Source organism: Sus scrofa, chromosome 1 (genome assembly GCF_000003025.6).
Source record: "Sus scrofa isolate TJ Tabasco breed Duroc chromosome 1, Sscrofa11.1, whole genome shotgun sequence".
NCBI lineage: Eukaryota > Metazoa > Chordata > Mammalia > Artiodactyla > Suidae > Sus > Sus scrofa.
In genome coordinates, this window is record NC_010443.5 from 49,263,504 (window position 1) to 49,281,158 (window position 17,655).

General features: G+C 37.9%; 1 protein-coding gene across 9 annotated transcripts in view; it reads left to right on the forward strand.

Moving 5' to 3' along the window:
* Positions 1-17,655, forward strand: part of ADGRB3 (adhesion G protein-coupled receptor B3) — a 733,899-nt gene that overhangs the window by 377,619 nt on the left and 338,625 nt on the right. For all 9 annotated transcript variants that reach the window (XM_021072848.1, XM_021072838.1, XM_021072869.1 and 6 more), the window contains 2 exons: positions 5,661-5,729; positions 10,027-10,135. In XM_021072848.1, coding sequence (XP_020928507.1) covers positions 5,661-5,729; positions 10,027-10,135 — 178 coding nt within the window. The remainder of the gene's footprint in view (positions 1-5,660; positions 5,730-10,026; positions 10,136-17,655) is intronic.

Genomic DNA, 17,655 nt, shown 5'->3' on the forward strand with positions numbered 1-17,655 from the left:
CACTTTGCTGCCTGAGGTATTTCCTCTCTTTCCTGATGCTGTCCTGCTGCTGAGCAGAGCCACCCTCACTGCCGGGATGGGGCAGAGGTAGTGTGTGGGGAGGGGCTGCTGTTTTAGGCAAAGAAGGAGCCATGTGTGGAAGAGGAGGCCCCATCCTCGGGAAAGAACCAGGACCCAACATCCACAGCTGAGTCCTCTACTCATCAGGTCCTACATTTTCTCAAAATTAGATGTCTGTGCTCAGGACAGCCTTGAGACTTCAAAATTCTATTTAATCAGGAAGAGTTTGATCCCATATTTATTCAGGATGACTAGCTTTCTTATTTGTAAAAATATACATCCTATCTGCCTTCCCGGATGTAGGAGAATCCTAGGCACAAAGCAGAGGAGGGCATTGAATTGGAAAGGAGACAGCAGATTGGGTGCAGACCATCTATTGATGTTCTTTAACCCCACCCCCACCCCCATGCCTCGCCCATGTTCTTCTACACAGTGGGCCCCACTCAGTCCATTTGGAATATTTTAGTCTTTACATGTTCCTACACCTTATGCTATATACTGGGGACATGAGAATGGGTAAAAGAGAAATGATCCCACGTAAATTATAGGCTGGTAGAGAAAAAGCCCTGAACTGATCATCATACAAATGCATCATAATTAGGAATTGTGGTATACTTCAAAAGAAATCTACTCAGTGAAACTGCAGCTCAGCATGTCCAGTGCCCTGTGAGTGGGTGCCATCCAGCTGGTGGCTTCTGTATTACGAGCCTCTCTGTTGCCTTAGGGCAAAGGAGCACTTATTCATTGTTGGGTAAATGCAGGGCGGTTTTGCTGGGTTGCTCCTGCAGGGATGTGGAGGCAGCGTGAGTCACCCTGTACTGAGGAAAGCAGACTCCCAAGACAGAGAACAAGGCTCCCTTCCAGTAGAGAACCTCTCCCTTCATGTCATATTCTTGTGGGGGGTTTCTTCCATGAACTGGTTGTTTCCTTTCTCTGTGGATTTTTTGCAAAGCCTGTATGACAATGGTATTGGTAACTGAAAAATAAAAGTGTTCACTAACCAAAAGCAGAAAAAGAGACTTTTCAGACCCTGCATGCTTGAGGGGGTTGGTGATCTAATGAAGTCTTTTTGAGGAAATGACATGTACATCTAGACATAAAGGATGTAAAATCAAGAACAGGATGTAAAGTAGTTGAAGAAAGGGAACAGCATTATGTCGGTCTGGGGGCTGGGTGGAAATGGATTTTGGGGTGCATGGAGAAGTCTGCTGAGCCTGGAGTAGAGACAGAATGGGGCAGGATAGCTCAAGAGAGAGTGGAGAGACAGGAAAGGGCTAGATCCTGCTTAACCTGCAGCCCCTGCCTGCTCTCTGGATTGAGGATGGATAACTGTCCTGGGCTGTGCATCCTGATGCTAATGGCATGTCCCTGCTTCCTTGCTTAGCCTTTAAGCCTTTCTTAGATTCCCCCTGTATTTTGAGTTGGGACCCCCATGATTCCTGAAAGCTTTCAGTTCCACTTATTAACTCACTTTCTTGGGTTTGTCTCTGCTTCTCTGTGCCCAGGCATTTGCTGCTGGGCTAAGAGAAGGAGAACACATTTCCTATGGCTCAGCCATCTCGAATCACGAGCCTAGTCTGCAACTCTTTTCCAACAAGGAATTCTGGAAAAGCTACATGCTAAGATACACTTCAGGATATTTATAGAAAATTGTGTATGGTTTCTGAGAAGTTTGTTAAGAGGAAGCCAAGCAGACATAGAACAAAGAATTACATAGTTATTATTTTTCCTAAAATTGAATGTCCTTTTCATCTCCCATGGCCAAATCTAGGACTTGCACTTTGAATTTGGCAGAGACACTGATGCTCCTCTTTAGTTCATAGGTCACTGCACTGATTTTCATAATAATTGCCTGCAAAGAAAACGCAGAGCCCTGCCTCCTGACCTTAGTGTCTCATAGCCTTTGGCACAGCACCTCCTACATGGCGGGGTCTCATTATTGCAACACTGAAACACTTCACAGCAGAAGACATTCTTAGGAAGGAGAGTTTTCTGCTGAACAAATTACAGACCTGTGAATAACCTCTGGGCTGACCATGTGCTCAGAGAAGAAGCAAGTGTGAAGGAAGGCAGGAAAGTGAGCTGTTGGCTATGGCGTCTGTAGCCGCATTATTGGTGCATATTCACCATGACGTGTCTGTAAACACAAACCAAGCAGCCAGTCGTAAAAAGATAACGCAAAGGGAGTAAAATCATAAAGCTGCCATATAATGAGCACTTAGCGTGTGTCATACACCATGCTGAGAATTAGCTCTGAGCTTTCCAACTACTCTGCCTGGCAGCTGCTCACATCTCTGCCTTATGGGTTAGATAAGGGAGGTAGGTCCCAGAACCACGCAGTGAATACCTGTTGGGGGAATTTAAAAGCAGGTATGCAGAACCGGTGATATGGAGGGCTAACTATAAAGTTATGCTCAAATTTTCCTCTAGTTGTGGGTCTGTGTCCCTAACCCCCAGGTTGTTCAAGGGTCAACTGTACTTAATGCCACTAAACTGTACACTTTAAAAATGGTAAATTTTATATTATTTTTATTTTACCACAATAAAATGTTACCTCACAAAAAAATTCAAAAATAAAAAGTAAAAAATAAATAAATTTAAAGAAAAAGCAGGTATGCCAAGTTCAAGCTCCAAACTCAGACCGCCAAGGACACCACCTTTTCAAATATGCGTAAGCCATAGAGGTCAGGGCTGATCAAAACGAAACACTTACTGTCAGATGCAACTCAGGGGCTAAGGCACTTGATTCATAAATCATCAAAGGAGAGAGATGATCACAATTAGCAGAGCTCTTTAAAAAAAACTTGATCAAGTAGTGGATCTGCTGCTGTGGAAGTTACTTCACAGTTTCCTTAAAACTTCAGTGAAGTTGGCCTGAAATATCATGAGTTCCCTCTTCAAAATACTGTTCTGCTTGTCTGCTTTGTCCTATCCATCTGATCTTTAAGCAAAAGTCAAAGTGAACTGAAAAAAATCACATATACATTTTTTTTCAATGTGTGAGAGACAGATTAGAGCAGTCAGTTGAATAGAATGATGCTTGTGTCTTGTTAAAGAACCTGAGGTGTACTGATTTTGTAACTTCATTATTTCCTCTAAGTCAGGACTTTATTAAATACCTGCTATGCAGAAGGTATTGCATGTGATGAGGATGCACTGATGAACAAGAAAAGCTCAGTATCCCTGTACACGTGCGTCCTCCTCCCCCTTGCCTGGGATGCTCAGGCTTAGCTCCTGTGCCCCTATGGGGCCCCATTATTCTGTGCTACTTTCCCATGCTGATTTAATAAAGTAAACTTATTGGCCTTGGAAAATGGTACAAAAGCCTTTCTTTTCCTCTCTGCTTACTTGAATGTATATTTCAAGTAATTTGTGGGGGTTTTTTATGTATGCCCTTTGGTGATTTTGAAAAACCAAATCCTGAATTTATCATTTTGATCAAGGAATCATGTGTGCTCCCTGGCCTCTGCGGACAGGGCAGAGTCACTGACCCGCTGTCAGTAAAAGATGCTTTGTGAAATGTTTTCCCAGAAACAGAGCTGCATTTGCACAAATTGCTTCTCTTTCTCACAGTATCCTTGTTAGCAGCAGCATGCATTTTGTATGAAAGCTAGCAGGGGGTAGGATGCAGCCCTGGTCACAGACCTCAGCACAGCCCACCAGCATGTACAGGGATAAAATCTGCAACTTTTGCCTCATTAGCACTATGTCCCCTATTGAGTTAACCAGCCACAGACAATCGGAGAACCTGAAGGTTAATTCTCTCTGCCCAAACGGAGAGTTACAGCTCAATGGACAAAGCCCTTAAAATGTTATCACTCCAGCCAGGACATTTTAAGTGGAAAAAATGGCTGGTAGTACAAAAAGGTTAAATGAATTAGAAAACGGGCCTAAAAGAGACTTGTAGTTTTTTCAAGAGTTGCATAAAATATTCTGTGACTGTTATAGAGGTTGTGACTCGAAACATGTTTCAACCATGTGATTGTCGGGAACTATTAAAATAAATAGCACAAATAGGGCAATTAAATATAGATACTAACAGATTCCAACCACAGGAGGAAATTAAGCAGCTTTGTTTTTCTTTTAAAAACACCTAGGTGAATTTATTTGGAATTAAAATCAAGACCTTTTTTGAAAAGCTAGTTGGATAGGAAGGCTGAGGGGACTAAAAAAAAATTGTAACTGTCTACCGCCCACCCTCACCCCCACCCCAAGGGGAGATCTCGTGTGTGTGAATGTGTTGGCATAAGTGCTCATGCTAAATACACACAGACCAGTCAGAAGAGAGGGGATCCAAGGACAAAAGCAAGGGACCTCCATCCATGTAGTATTAGACAAATGAAACAGCTTCACTTTATACTTTTAGGTCTTCTGTGATGACTGCTTACCCTGGTTTTCCTCTCCTGGCTCCTGTGTTTTGAAGAGACATTGAGTGTCAGAGGATAGGAAGGTCTCCCTCTTTGATAAAGATCCCTCGTATTTAAGTGAGCACTAACACAACCCATGAGAATGTGGGAAACAAAAAAATGAATGCCAAAGGGTGCCTGTCTGCATGGGAAGGGAAAACCAAAACTCGTCGTGGGTACTACTGGAATAAGATGAAGCCAGTGGGTTCCCAATAGCTGTCAGGGATGAGGGCGATGGCAAGGATTTGGAACTTTATTAGAACCATGTGACCTTGTCTGTTCCTTTCTCCATTTTGCCTTGCTGCCAAAGGCAGGGGCTTTAAGAAGAATAATTTGAGGGAGTTCCCATCGTGGCTCAGCGGTTAACGAACCCAGCTAGTATCCATGAAGATGCAGGTTCGATCCCTGGCCTCACTCAGTGAATTAAGGATCCAGCATTTCCATGAGCTGTGGCGTAGGTCACAGATGCAGCTCGGATCCTGTGTTGCTGTGGCTGTGGTGTAGGCCCGCAGCTGTCGCTCTGATTTGACCCCTAGCCTGGGAACCTCCATATGCCGTGGGTATGGCCCTAAAAAGACAAAATACAGGAAAAAAAAGAAGAAGAATTTGAAAATAGCCAAGTATTATTAAGCACTTATTAGCCAGGTACTTGAAAATTTTCATGTCATCTTTATAATAGGTAGTTATAAACACTAAAGTGAAATAGCCAGGAAGGGCTGAGCCAGGATCCAGCCAAGGAAGGCTGTCACTCACCTCCATTCTGCCTACAGCCTGTGTCTTACTGCAATGCAGTGTAAGTAACGCTTATGGCTCACAGGTACCTGGGTGACTGTAATAAGACAACCACGGGGGCTTTCATTACAAAAGCTTACAAAGAGAGTTTCTTTATAAGGAATAATTAAACAGTGGCGTGACAGAGTAGAATACACAGATAATAACGGGACAAATAATTATGAGAAAAAATGTCTTGTACCTATTCTGATGTCTCCTGAGGTCAATATGTAAAGTTGTCTAGAAATCCCAGAATCTTGATGCTGAGAAAGAGTCCTCAGAGATCTTCTAGGAGAGTGAGTTGGTGTCATCCAGCAATATTGCAAAGTGTTTATACCCTTAGCACATAATAGTCCAAACAGATGCTGTTGACAGTATATTCTCTTGTGTAACATTAAACCTTTTATCTAATTTAATTTACAGAACTTCTTTCAAATAGTTAGCAATCTTCTAGATGAAGACAACAAAGAAAAATGGGAAGATGCACAACAGGTAAGTCTGTAGTTATTTCAGAACTTAAAATGAAGTTGGCTAAATAAGGTTTCATAATAGGTGAAAAAAGTAATGGCTCATTATTCCAAGAACATAAAGGGAGAATTTTTCAAGCCATTCTAGATTATATCATGTCGATTTTAGAGAAAACAAGTGATCTCTTTTATCATAACAATCTGTGGGATGAATGATATTTATAAATGTGAAAAAAACGAGCAGATTTAAGTAATTTATAACTCTAAGGTATTAAAACATAATGACTGTATTCTTTACCCATAATTTTATTTCTTGTCTACAGATCATAGGGAAAACAGTAAGTCTAAAGGGACATAGTGATTACAAAGTGAACTGTAGCTAGGAAAATCGTTTGTGTTTACTACCACATGACAGGTTATCTGAATCACATATACAGATGTGCCTTTTGATTCAAAGCCAAGAGTTGTAAAAGTACGTTCTCATTAAAATTAAAGATGTATTCTGGTTTTTACTCTTTCTGTTATGCACAGTATCTATAGCAAGTAGCTTTATTAGTTTAGTTATTATCTTAAAAATGCCTTGCACTGCCACTTGTGCCATACCAACGTATGATTAATAATATTTTTTTCTAAATCACAGAAAAAGCGTGTTAGCGGTTAAGAAAGGGAAAATAAGCATGTTTTTAAAAACTTGTAGAAATTTAATTTATTTGAATGTTAAACTTCCTAAAGTTTTCTACTTGACCCTTGTTAAAAATTCCAAGAGAACAATGCAATATTGAAAATAAGAATATTTACTGAGGTTCAGGTGACCCTCTCTCCCCTTTTCCCTTTATAGTCATGTTCTGGGCCTGCAGGAATAAAGCATGTCCTTTATTTCTACTGTGATAGGAGCTCTAAAAATAGTCCAGTGGGGGCCAACTCATTATCAGGTACAAAGGCTGTGCTTCTGGCCATAGCAAGAAAAAAAACTCACTCCTTAGTTTAAGACCCTGAATCTATCTTTTCCTACTAGTTTGAATTATGTATTTGTCCTTGGCTTCATTCTAGAGGAGAACTTCATTCACTCACTGTGAGAAAATGGTGTCTTTCCTTAGACTACAGCTGCAGAGGCTGAGCACATCTTTGTAGAATTCTGGAGACCATTAATTATGGATATATTTAGGACCAATGTATAATACCCTATTTAAAACAAGACTGCGGTTCATCAGAGGGAGTTATTTACTGCAGGGACCTAACTTGAACAGATAAAGAACAGTGGCAGAGTTTTTGTCAATGGAAAATCCTGAATCCATGAACTGCCTATTTACTTATGGTTTCAAGTTAGCCATGGTCTTATCTTTTAAATATATATATATATATTTAGTAGTGATGATCCTTAATTCTTCTTTCAAATAACTGTTTTAAATAAAAACAATTCTTTTGTAGCCATGTTGTCATAAACACAGCCACATGATAAACAAGTTTCTAAGTTTGCAGCGCAAAGGGTGAACTCCTTGGAAATAAAAGCTGTTTAAATTCTACCAAAGATTATCCTTTATTTTATTTATTCCTTTATTTATGGCTGCTCCCATGGCATGTGGAAGTTCCTAGGCCAGGGATCAAACCCTTGCCACAGTAATGACCTGACCCACTGCAGTGACAATGCTGGATCCTTAACCTGCTCTGCCAGAAGAAAACTCCTCCATTTTCCATTTTAGAGGAATACCCTCAACAAAATACAATATAAAACATAGCTCTGTGTGCATTTGGAAAACTAGCTGAGCAAAATGGTCAATATTGTAGTCAGAAGGGTTTTGCCATCAGAATTTACACTTTCGGACAATAGACAATATCATTTCAGACTTTGTTCCCAGCACATCAGCCCTAGTTATGAAGGATCAAACTGTGTTAGCTAAAGCAGCTTACTAAAAACATAGTATACTCAAGTTGAAAAAAGGCAACACTCTGTGTAACCATTATTGCAGTTAGAATGGACAACCCATTTCAGTCATGGGCACACGGTGGCCAGAGAGCCAGGTCTGGCCTAACACCTGTTTTGTAAATAAAGTTTGAGGGCATAACCACACAGAACAATGACTGCTCTGGTACAGCAAGGACACAGCTGAGTTGTTCCAACAGAGACCTCATGACCCACAGAGCCCAAAATATGTACTCTTTGATACTTTACAGAAAAAAAAAAAAAAAATCCCTGCTATACAACATTTAAATGCCATTAGGAAAGTAACAACTACAAACAAAGTCTGCTGCCACTCTAGAAAACCTCTCCACAAAGGTAGACAGGAAAAGAAGAGAGGTTTATTATTGAATAAGCATTAGGCCAGAATGTGATGTGCCTCACAAGCAATCAATCCACTAAGAGATAGAAAAGACAGAGAGAACGCCCACCCTTTAATACAGCCTAGTGGGTGCAACTCCCTACATGTATGTCCTCAAGATAAAGTTACTAGTTCTTGAGCAAGAAAACTTGATAGTGCCATTTGTCACAGGTAGTTCATCCTAACTTCACCTGGTCATTGGGGTGACCATCTTGTTAGCTAGTTGACTTTATCCAAAGAAAAATTAAACACTCGCATCTTAATGGTGGGAGGCGGTTTTGCACCTCAAGGTACTGGAGGAAATTAGCGTCCTGCCCTCCCAGATAGAACCGTCTTCCTTAAGAATGGTTTGTCTACAGTGTTGTGCCAATTTCTGTGGTACAGCATGGTGACCTAGTCATACATATATATACATTCTTTTTCTCATGCTGTCTTCCGTCACGTTCTGTCCCAAGAGATGCTGTCTTCCTTGATGGTTACCTTCACAGAGGGACATCCCTGGATCTTTAAGCTATGAAGAGGCTATTTGACTTTTTAAAACATTTACATACATTTCAAAGAGACAGAGAAAGAATATAACAAGTACTAGTTTCCTAAAGTAAATGCTCTTAAGAAAAGGGAGGGGAAGATGGGCTAGGGAGGGAAACTCTTTCAACAGGGAGAATAAAGCTTCTTCTTTTTAATTTCTATTTACCCACACACTACACATACTCATATACACAGACACCTACACAAAAACCGGAGAAATACAGCAGCAGCAGGGAGTTTGGAGTTGATGGAAATTTCATGCACATTTTTGGAATGGGAATGATGAACTGTCAGAATTCATGTTTAAAGATTGTAGATGTAGGTAAGCCATAACATTTCTGACCCAATCTTCCTGAAATTAAAAAAAAAAAATCAAAACTACCTGTGCCATACATTTCTAACTGTAATAGCCATTGTTCATGTCTTCAAATATATGTGAATAAAATATTATGCCTTCTAGGTGTCTGAATGTAAATTAGACACACTGTGCCTGCTACCCGCCCTGCGTGACATCTTCCTGCTAATCAGTCTCTTCTCCAACTGCAAAAATCTTTGCAAATACAAAGCCACTACATCTCTAATCCACTTAAATTTTTTTCATGGCTAAAAGCTGTAGTGGTGCTGAATGGCTAAAATAAATGAATCTAACTTCAAAAGACTTTCTGCTCTAATACCGTTATATAATGCAGTCTGACTTTATCAGCATGATGGGTTACACAGGCTAAAATTCATTAGGCTTTGGAAATGGACCTTACATTCAACTTGCTGTGAGCTCATGCCAGAATCAGGTCATCTTTAAGCAAATATTCACCTGTTGGCAGTATGTGAGTTGGATGGTGTTGGGTGTGTCCTGAAATGTACATTGGAGCATCCACCCTGAGCTGTTATTATGATCCTGAAAGTATTGTCAACATTATTGTTCATATACTAGTTATTATAATCATGGGAAATAAATGTCTCTCCCCAGAGAGTTATTTTGCAGTGAATGTAAGAGTCTATAAATATTCATGATGTCAATAATAATTGTTTCTTCTAATATTTATCATACAGATGCTAAGTAAAAAGTCCCCAAATTTCAGTGTTTGTTCTATGCTATTTTTAAATGAGGAAAGGAACCCATCAAAAGTACAGATATACTACTTCTAAGGGTACAATCTGTTAGACGTTTTGAGTTTGCTTAGATTTACTAAAGATTAATTATGCTATCACATATCCTACAAAGTACTTGTTAGATGACACTTAGTGTCATTTTGAACTATTAGTTCAAAAAAATACAGCTGTTCTATGGGTTAAAAAGTGAATAAATAAAAATAGAATAAAATGATTAAAAATAACTTTAAAAAATAAAAAATACAGCTGTTGCTGAAATGTCTTCAAATTATTTATATCTCATTATGTAGATTTTAAATTGCATGTGTATATTCTATTATATAAGTTTTTTTTTTAATTCCATCTAACCTTTGCTTATTTTTGTAGATTTATCCAGGCTCAATAGAGTTAATGCAGGTGATTGAAGATTTTATACACATTGTTGGAATGGGGATGATGGACTTTCAGAATTCATACTTAATGACTGGAAATGTAGGTAAGAAATAGCATGTCTTCCCCAAATCTTACTGAAATTAAAAAAAAATTCAGGTATCTGAGTCATACATTTCTAAGTGTAATACACATTATTCATATCTTTGAGTCTATATGAATAATGTATTATATAGCTACTTGGTGTCAGATTTTTTGATGGGCCCAACCACATATGCAGTATACACACACACACACACACACACACACACACACACACACAGACATGCATGCATTTGCATGATTTGTATACATTTATATGGGCCTACTTGTGTTTATTTGCACATGTATTATGTAAAAGAGGATATGCCAGATATTTTTTGCTATCTGATCTCATGTTGAAAATATTCAGTGTATACTATATGGTATATAAAAAAAGAACCCTTCATGGTCTTCCAAACATTGTTCAAGTCACTTTCTTGCTAGGTGTCCCACAGAAGTGCTGAATCTTAGTGGGGGTTGGGATGCTTGAGACCTTCAAGGATCATGGTCCTCGTGGTGCTACCACTGCTGCAGTATTCCTGAGATGCTCCTGGGACCCAGTGGGTCTCTCGGGTCCGTATGTGGTGGATTCTGTAATGTTACTGTGAACAAAGTGAAAACATCTTTCTTCTTTGAATTGTTTTTAACTTTATCTCTTATAGGGAGGAATGACACAGAGAGGTAAAATGCACACCTTCTATGGTGACAAGTTACATGCAGCCCAGAGCAATATGTTAACCGAATGGCATATTTATCTTCTTAGTTAAAAGAAAAGAAAGAAATAGCAAGAGTGAAGAAATAGTCTTCCTGCCTAGTCTGTGCATTGAGTTGATGCAGGTTTATAGTTTTATTTTTTTAAAGCTTCCTCTCATGACATTACTGTGACTCAGAAAGACTTTCTTTCGTTTGTTATGTTATAGCAATCTTAACATAAAGACCACTAACTGTAGATAATGTGTGTGTATGTATATATATATTTCCTCACATTCCTACCCACCAGATGTTTAAGTTTTAGTTTCTAGATCAGTAAGAGAACTTGGTGGAGGGAGATTAACTAAGGGAGTTTAACTGGTACAAAACATAACTTTGTTATGATTATGGCTTTTGGTGGTTCATTTTATACTTGATTTCATCTGAAGGGCTTTTTGTCCTACAGGACTCATTAGATTCTAAAATATCTTCCACCAGAGTGATCTCCACATGTAACAGGTACTAGCTAATGACCAGTAATATTCTTTCAGATGAGGAGAGGCTATGTAATGGAGTCCTCAAAGATCTGGACAGTTCCACACCCACAAGCCGTGTTCCTACAACCTAAAGCCTTACAAGTTAAATTTATGTCTTAATCCACTTTCCTGAGGTGGTGGAGGAGCCAACCTTTCCTCAGAATGGATGTTTAGCAGCTTGTGCTGGTCAGGAATGGACAGAGCTGTCCTTGCTCTGGAATAATAGAAGAAAAAGTGATTGAAAACAGTGTTTTTGTTGAAGGAGGAATTCAGACTCCTAGTTAAATGTCCACTCCAAAACTGACTGGGCAAAGAGAGGAAAGATAATGTATGTGGGAAGAGGCATATCATGTTGGGCTATGAGTTTGGAGGTACATGGAATGAAAAACCTAGAGAGATTTGGGGACACTGGTCATTCAGGATGGAACTTCTCATTTGGTGAAGTAGGAACCAGAGAGCCTGCTGTACCAGAATGGATAATTTGCAAAATAATTTACAAGAAAAGGAAAGGAGAAAAAGCAAAGAGCTATTGTTTACTTGGTTTTTGTAAATGTTAACATCTAATTCTAAAAGGCATTGCTAATTAAAAGTATTATAAGATCAAAACACGGCCTTTGTTCAGAATGTGTTGAAGAAAAAATTTTAAAAAAGCAAAGTCAATCTCAGAGTCTAGTAACTTAAATATGAAGTTAAAGTAGGCTGTCTGAATAACAACATATCAAATTCCCTCTAATACTGGTTTTATTTAGAACAAAAATTGTATAAATATCCATAAGTTTCAAATATTTATTCCTCTTTACATTTCCTCTGACATATCAAAATTGTGTATTTGAAAAGAAGTGCATATTACTTTTTGTATTATATTTCACCCACTTTGTTTATCATCACTAAACTTTAAGAAGAGGTAGGCTAAGCATAGTAACTCAAAGCAATATAATACTGCACATAAAGCCATAAAGAAGGTTATTGTTAATAATATTTGAGTTTTCCGAAGTATATCCATGTATTTGTCAGATTTCTCCAGAGAAACAGAACAAACAGAGGATATATATATACATAAATAGATAGCTAGAAATAGATTTATGTTAGGAAATTAGTTCATGCAATTCCAGAATCTGAGAAGTCCCAAGATCTGCTATATGCAAGCTAGAGGCCGGGAAAACTGATGGTGTGGTTCCATTCCACACCCAAAGGGTTGAGAACCAGGAAAGCCAATGGTAAAGTCACAGCTTATATTCAAAGACCTAAAAATCAGGAGTGGTGATGTCCAAGGGCAAAGGGAGATGGGTGTCCCAGCCTTTGGGACAGAGAGCACATTTGCTTGGCCCTTCCTCTGCATTTTTGTTCTATTCAGGCCCTCGTTGGATGGGATGATCTCCTGCATTGGTGAGGGAGAGCTTTACTCAGTCTACTCTTTAAAAAAAATGCTAGTCTCTTCAAGAAATATCCTCAGAGACATACCCAGATAAGTTGTCTAACCAGCTATCTGGGCATCGCTTAACCCAGTCAAAGTTGACACATAAAATTAAGCATCATGATCCACTCAAATCAAATTGGGAAATATAAATAATAGTGATGTACTACTCATAGTCTTCATATTATCCAATTCGAGACTAGTATATATAAAACACAATTATACTTTTTTGTTTGATATGTCCAATGTTTTTGGACAAGGGCACATAGAGAATAGTTTGCAGTGAGAATTTTTGAAACTTGCAAGTTGGCATTCATTTGTCTTGCATCCTAAATCCAAATATTAATTATCCAACATTGAGCTCACACACACACACACATGCTTACACACACTGCACACTTGCAAGCTAGCAAACACATGTACACACAGCATGTTAATGATAGAGACTAGGTAACTAGGAAAGTTTGCTTATTCCTTGTAGCCATTTTCCAATGTGTTGCAGTGAAACTCCTTAAAGGACTTCAAAAGATCATCATTTCTTTTAGAGATTATGAATTCCTTTTATAAAGCCTGTACATGGCCACCTTGCTTTTCTTGGCTATAGATAAGCTCCTGAAGAAAAAGAAAGTTGAACAGTCAAAAATAAATATCAGAAAGCCCATACAATTTAATGAGAGCCTCAGAATCTTGCTGATAGCCTATTCTATTTTAACTTTAAATATAGTTTCAGCATTTCTGTTTTTTGGTTCCTGGTTTATATAGAAGAGTTGGAAGCAGAGATGCTGCTGTTAGAAGCACATACATAGCAAATAGAATAGCTGGAACAATCAAGAAAAAAGAATTCTAAAAGTATCTAGCAGAGTGGAGTTAATTCTGTGGGAACAGCATTATTCACCAAGATAGAAGTTCCTATTATCTGATTAAGATGGCAGGACAATGAGTGACATGTCTTGAAAAGAGTTTCTTCCTAAATAATTCAAATGAAAAGTTTTGAAGATTCTTTTATCTGAAAAGTGTCCCTACCTGTATCAGCTTTTGATAACAGAAACACCTCTTATATGCTAAAAATCTATGAACATTTTGGTATAAATACGTGAATGTTCATTGTGGAGGGAACAGGTCCATCGCTTTGATCATTTTCTCAAAAGACTTATGATCTCAAAAAGTTTATCAGCAGAAGGCTTGGAAAAAAATGTTTTGTGAACAAAGATGTTAAATAAGCCAATGTATTTATAAAGTAATTGAATGTTTTTTCATATTCACATATAATGTGACATTCAAAATTGACACATAATAATTTACAATGAATAAAAGTTAGTGAGCACTTATGAAAACTACTAAATAGCTTATGTAATTATTAAATAAATGATTACTATGAAAAATTGATATTTTTATTTATTTATTTTATTTATTTATTTCTAAGTTTTTTGTTGTTATTTCCCCAACACATTCCACTGTACAGCATGGGAACCCAGTTACACATACGTGTGTACATGCTTTTTTCTCCCATTGTCATGCTCCATTGTAACTAGACATAGTTCCCAGTGCTACACAGCAGGATCTCATTGTTAATCCATTCCAAAGGCAATAGTTTGCGTCCATTAACCCCAAGCTCCCAATCCATCCCACTCCCTCCCCCACCCCCAGGCAACCACAAGTCTATTTTCCAAGTCCATGATTTTCTTTTCTGTGGAAAGGTTCATTTGTGCCCTGTATTAGATTCCAGATAAAAGTGACATCATATGGTATTTGTCTTTCTCTTTCTGACTTACTTCACTCAGTATGAGAGTCTCTAGTTCCCTCCATGTTGCTGCAAATGGCATTATTTCATTCTTTTTTATGGCTGAGAAGTATTCCATTGTGTATATGTACCACATCTTCCTAATTCCAATAGTCTGTCGAAGGACATTTGAGTTGTTTCCATGTCTTGGCTATTGTGAATAGAGCTGTAGTGAACACACGGGTGCATGTGTCTTTTTTAAGGAAAGTTTTGTCTGTATATATGCCCAAGAGGGGGGTTTGCTGGATCATATGGTCATTCTACGTATAGTTTTCTAAGGTACCTCTGTACAATTCTCCATAGTGGTTGTATGAGCTTCTATTCCCACCAACAGTGCAGGGGGGTTCCCTTTTCTCCACACCCCCTCCAGCACTTGTTATTTGTGGACTTATTAATGATGGCCATTCTGACAGGTGTGAGGTGGTGTCTTATGGTAGTTTTGATTTGCATTTCTCTGATAATCAGAGATGTTGAGCATTTTTCATGTGCTTGTTGGCCATCTGTACATCTTCTTTGGAAAAATGTCTATTCAGGTCTTTTGCCCATTTTTCCATTGGGTTGTTGGTTTTTTTGCTGTTGAGTTGTATAAGTCATTTGTGTTTTTTAGAGATTAAGTCCTTGTCAGTTGCATTGTTTGAAACTGTTTTCTCCCATTCTGTAAGTTGTCTTTTTGTTTTCTTTTTGGTTTCCTTTGCTGTGCAAAAGCTTGTCAGTTTGATTAGGTCCCAATACAGAAAGATTCAAAATTTCAATGTACCTTAGTTTATTGTAAAATTGTATTCTAAATGTCCTAAATATACTGTATAGATGAGTGTTTTTCAGTAAAAATGTGAATTTTTCAATAGATTTAAAAAATATATCATTAGTACCAATTAGGTCAGGGGTACAGTATCTTGATACTGCTTAATATGAGTTAAAGTTACTTTTCCTCAACAAAAATATTCCTAGAAGAGTGTTTAAATTGACTTTCTCCCTTTTCTGTCTAAACACTTTCTCTTCAGCTCCTTTCAGCCCAGTGTTTCTCTCATCAGTTTCCTCCCAGAAAAGATTTCTAGAACCTCCCAGTTGCCAAATTAACCCCTGCCCCAAATATTTCAACCTCATGTCCCCTGTGCCTTGCTAAACACTCTCTTGAAACTGTCCATTTTTTAGCATTTGTATATTTATGGTAGTGTAAAATAGAATTAACAAAAATTAGACTCATGATTCAGAAATATTTAGAATCTTTGGAGGCAGTAACATCAAACAAAGCAGACCAAGCACTGAAGAGGAAACAAGAACATTATTTGAGGCCCAGCTGTTTGCAGTATTGGAGACAGAACAGGATGTAAGAAATCCCATCTGATCAGAGTGACAGGCATCTGCATGGATTCTGGCTATTCTAGAGGTTGGTCTCAAGTTGCAGCAGTGTTTTATAGTTTTCTATTATGCTTTCAGTCACCTATTTTCCACAATTGCTTCAAGTAGTAGATTATATTTGCTTTATTTATTGGTAAGAACAGCCTAGTCTTTAGGAATTAACTGTTTTAGTTTTGGACTTAAAACCTGCACTGTGTTCACTGAACTGAATTCAAGGAGAATCAGTGATGTGATGCATGTTGTAGCCCTATGACTGCGTTCAATTAAAAACAAAGAATGCATCTCTTATTATAAGCAAAGTCTTTCCTTGGTGTTTCAGGTCATTAAAATGAATGAATAATCTTCTACTCTTCAAGGATTTCATTCTAGTTGTGGATATAAAAGAATTACATAGATAAATAAATACCAAGTAGACTTTAGCATGTGTTATGAAAATTAGATGGTGCAGAGATTTTTTTCCTAGAGATATTGTTCTGTGTAAGGAACAAGAAAACTTTCTTAAGGAAGGGGTCATTTAGTGTTGACATTGAGGAATGGCTGGACTGTTAACAGTGCAACCTGAAGGAGGGCATGTAGCAGAGATGGTGACATTCTAGAATATTCATTTAGGAAAAAAAAGCAGGAGAGAGTTGTGTAAGTGGAGATTGTGTTAGGAGGCGATAGTGGCTATATATATATATGGAAGTAAAGAAGTGAAATAACATTGGAGAAGCATGATGGGACTTGTAGGATGGTTCTCAATTCTGGGGACAATTGGGAGCTACTGAGGCTTGACTGGATGGGTAAGAGCTGTGCCTTGGTAAGACACATCTTACAGCAGAAATAAAATTTGTTGAAATTAAGAAAAACCTTAAATATGGAGACTAGAAGGCTTTTATGATGATCCATGCAGGAGATAATCATACAACCATACTTGCTTTAATGGTAGTAAGAATAGAGACAAAAATGTGGTTATCAGAGGGCAGAAATGATGAGGGCAGCAATGATGGCAGTCCATACTTGAATGAGGCATCAGAGATAAGTGAGGAATTGGGGTTGTATTTATTCAACAAACATTTGAGGGCATCTTTCACATATTAATGTTTAATTGCAAGTATACCCCTCAAGTGAAAAAAGAAAATGTGGTCTTGGACTTTGGTAGAAAAGTCAAATTTATGATCTGTGCTTGGTAATCAACTACATAAAAGTGATAGCCAAAACCAAAAAAGCTGTTCAATTATCAGGACAATAATAAGAGTGGTAACATGGAAGGTGATGCCTGTATTAAAAACAAAAACAATTCTAATTATGTGTAATGGGTGTTAACTACACTCACTGCGGTCATCATTTCACCATATTATAAAAGTATTGAATAATTATGTTGTACTACCTGAAACTGATGTTGTGTGTCTAGTATATCTCAATAAAAATATCTCTGTATATGACTATGGAGATCTCTAGGATCTATTATTACATGAAAAATTATAATAAATCAGCTTAAGAAACACACTTTGTGTTCAAATCAAAATCTACACAGTATTTTAGAAGGAGGTCATTTAAGCAATAGAATAGAAATCAGGGTTGAGGGGAACAAAGCAAAGAATTATGCAGGTGTCAGAATAAGAATAGTCAGAGTTATAAAGTGTTCCAGAACAGGGCAGTAGAAAATCGGTTGCCATATAATTAATGGGAGAGGGAACATTTCAGAATGAATACTGTAGGTAATATCCATTGCTAATAGAGTTCAGAGCAGCAGACTTTGCATAACATAAAAATTCTTTAGTAAA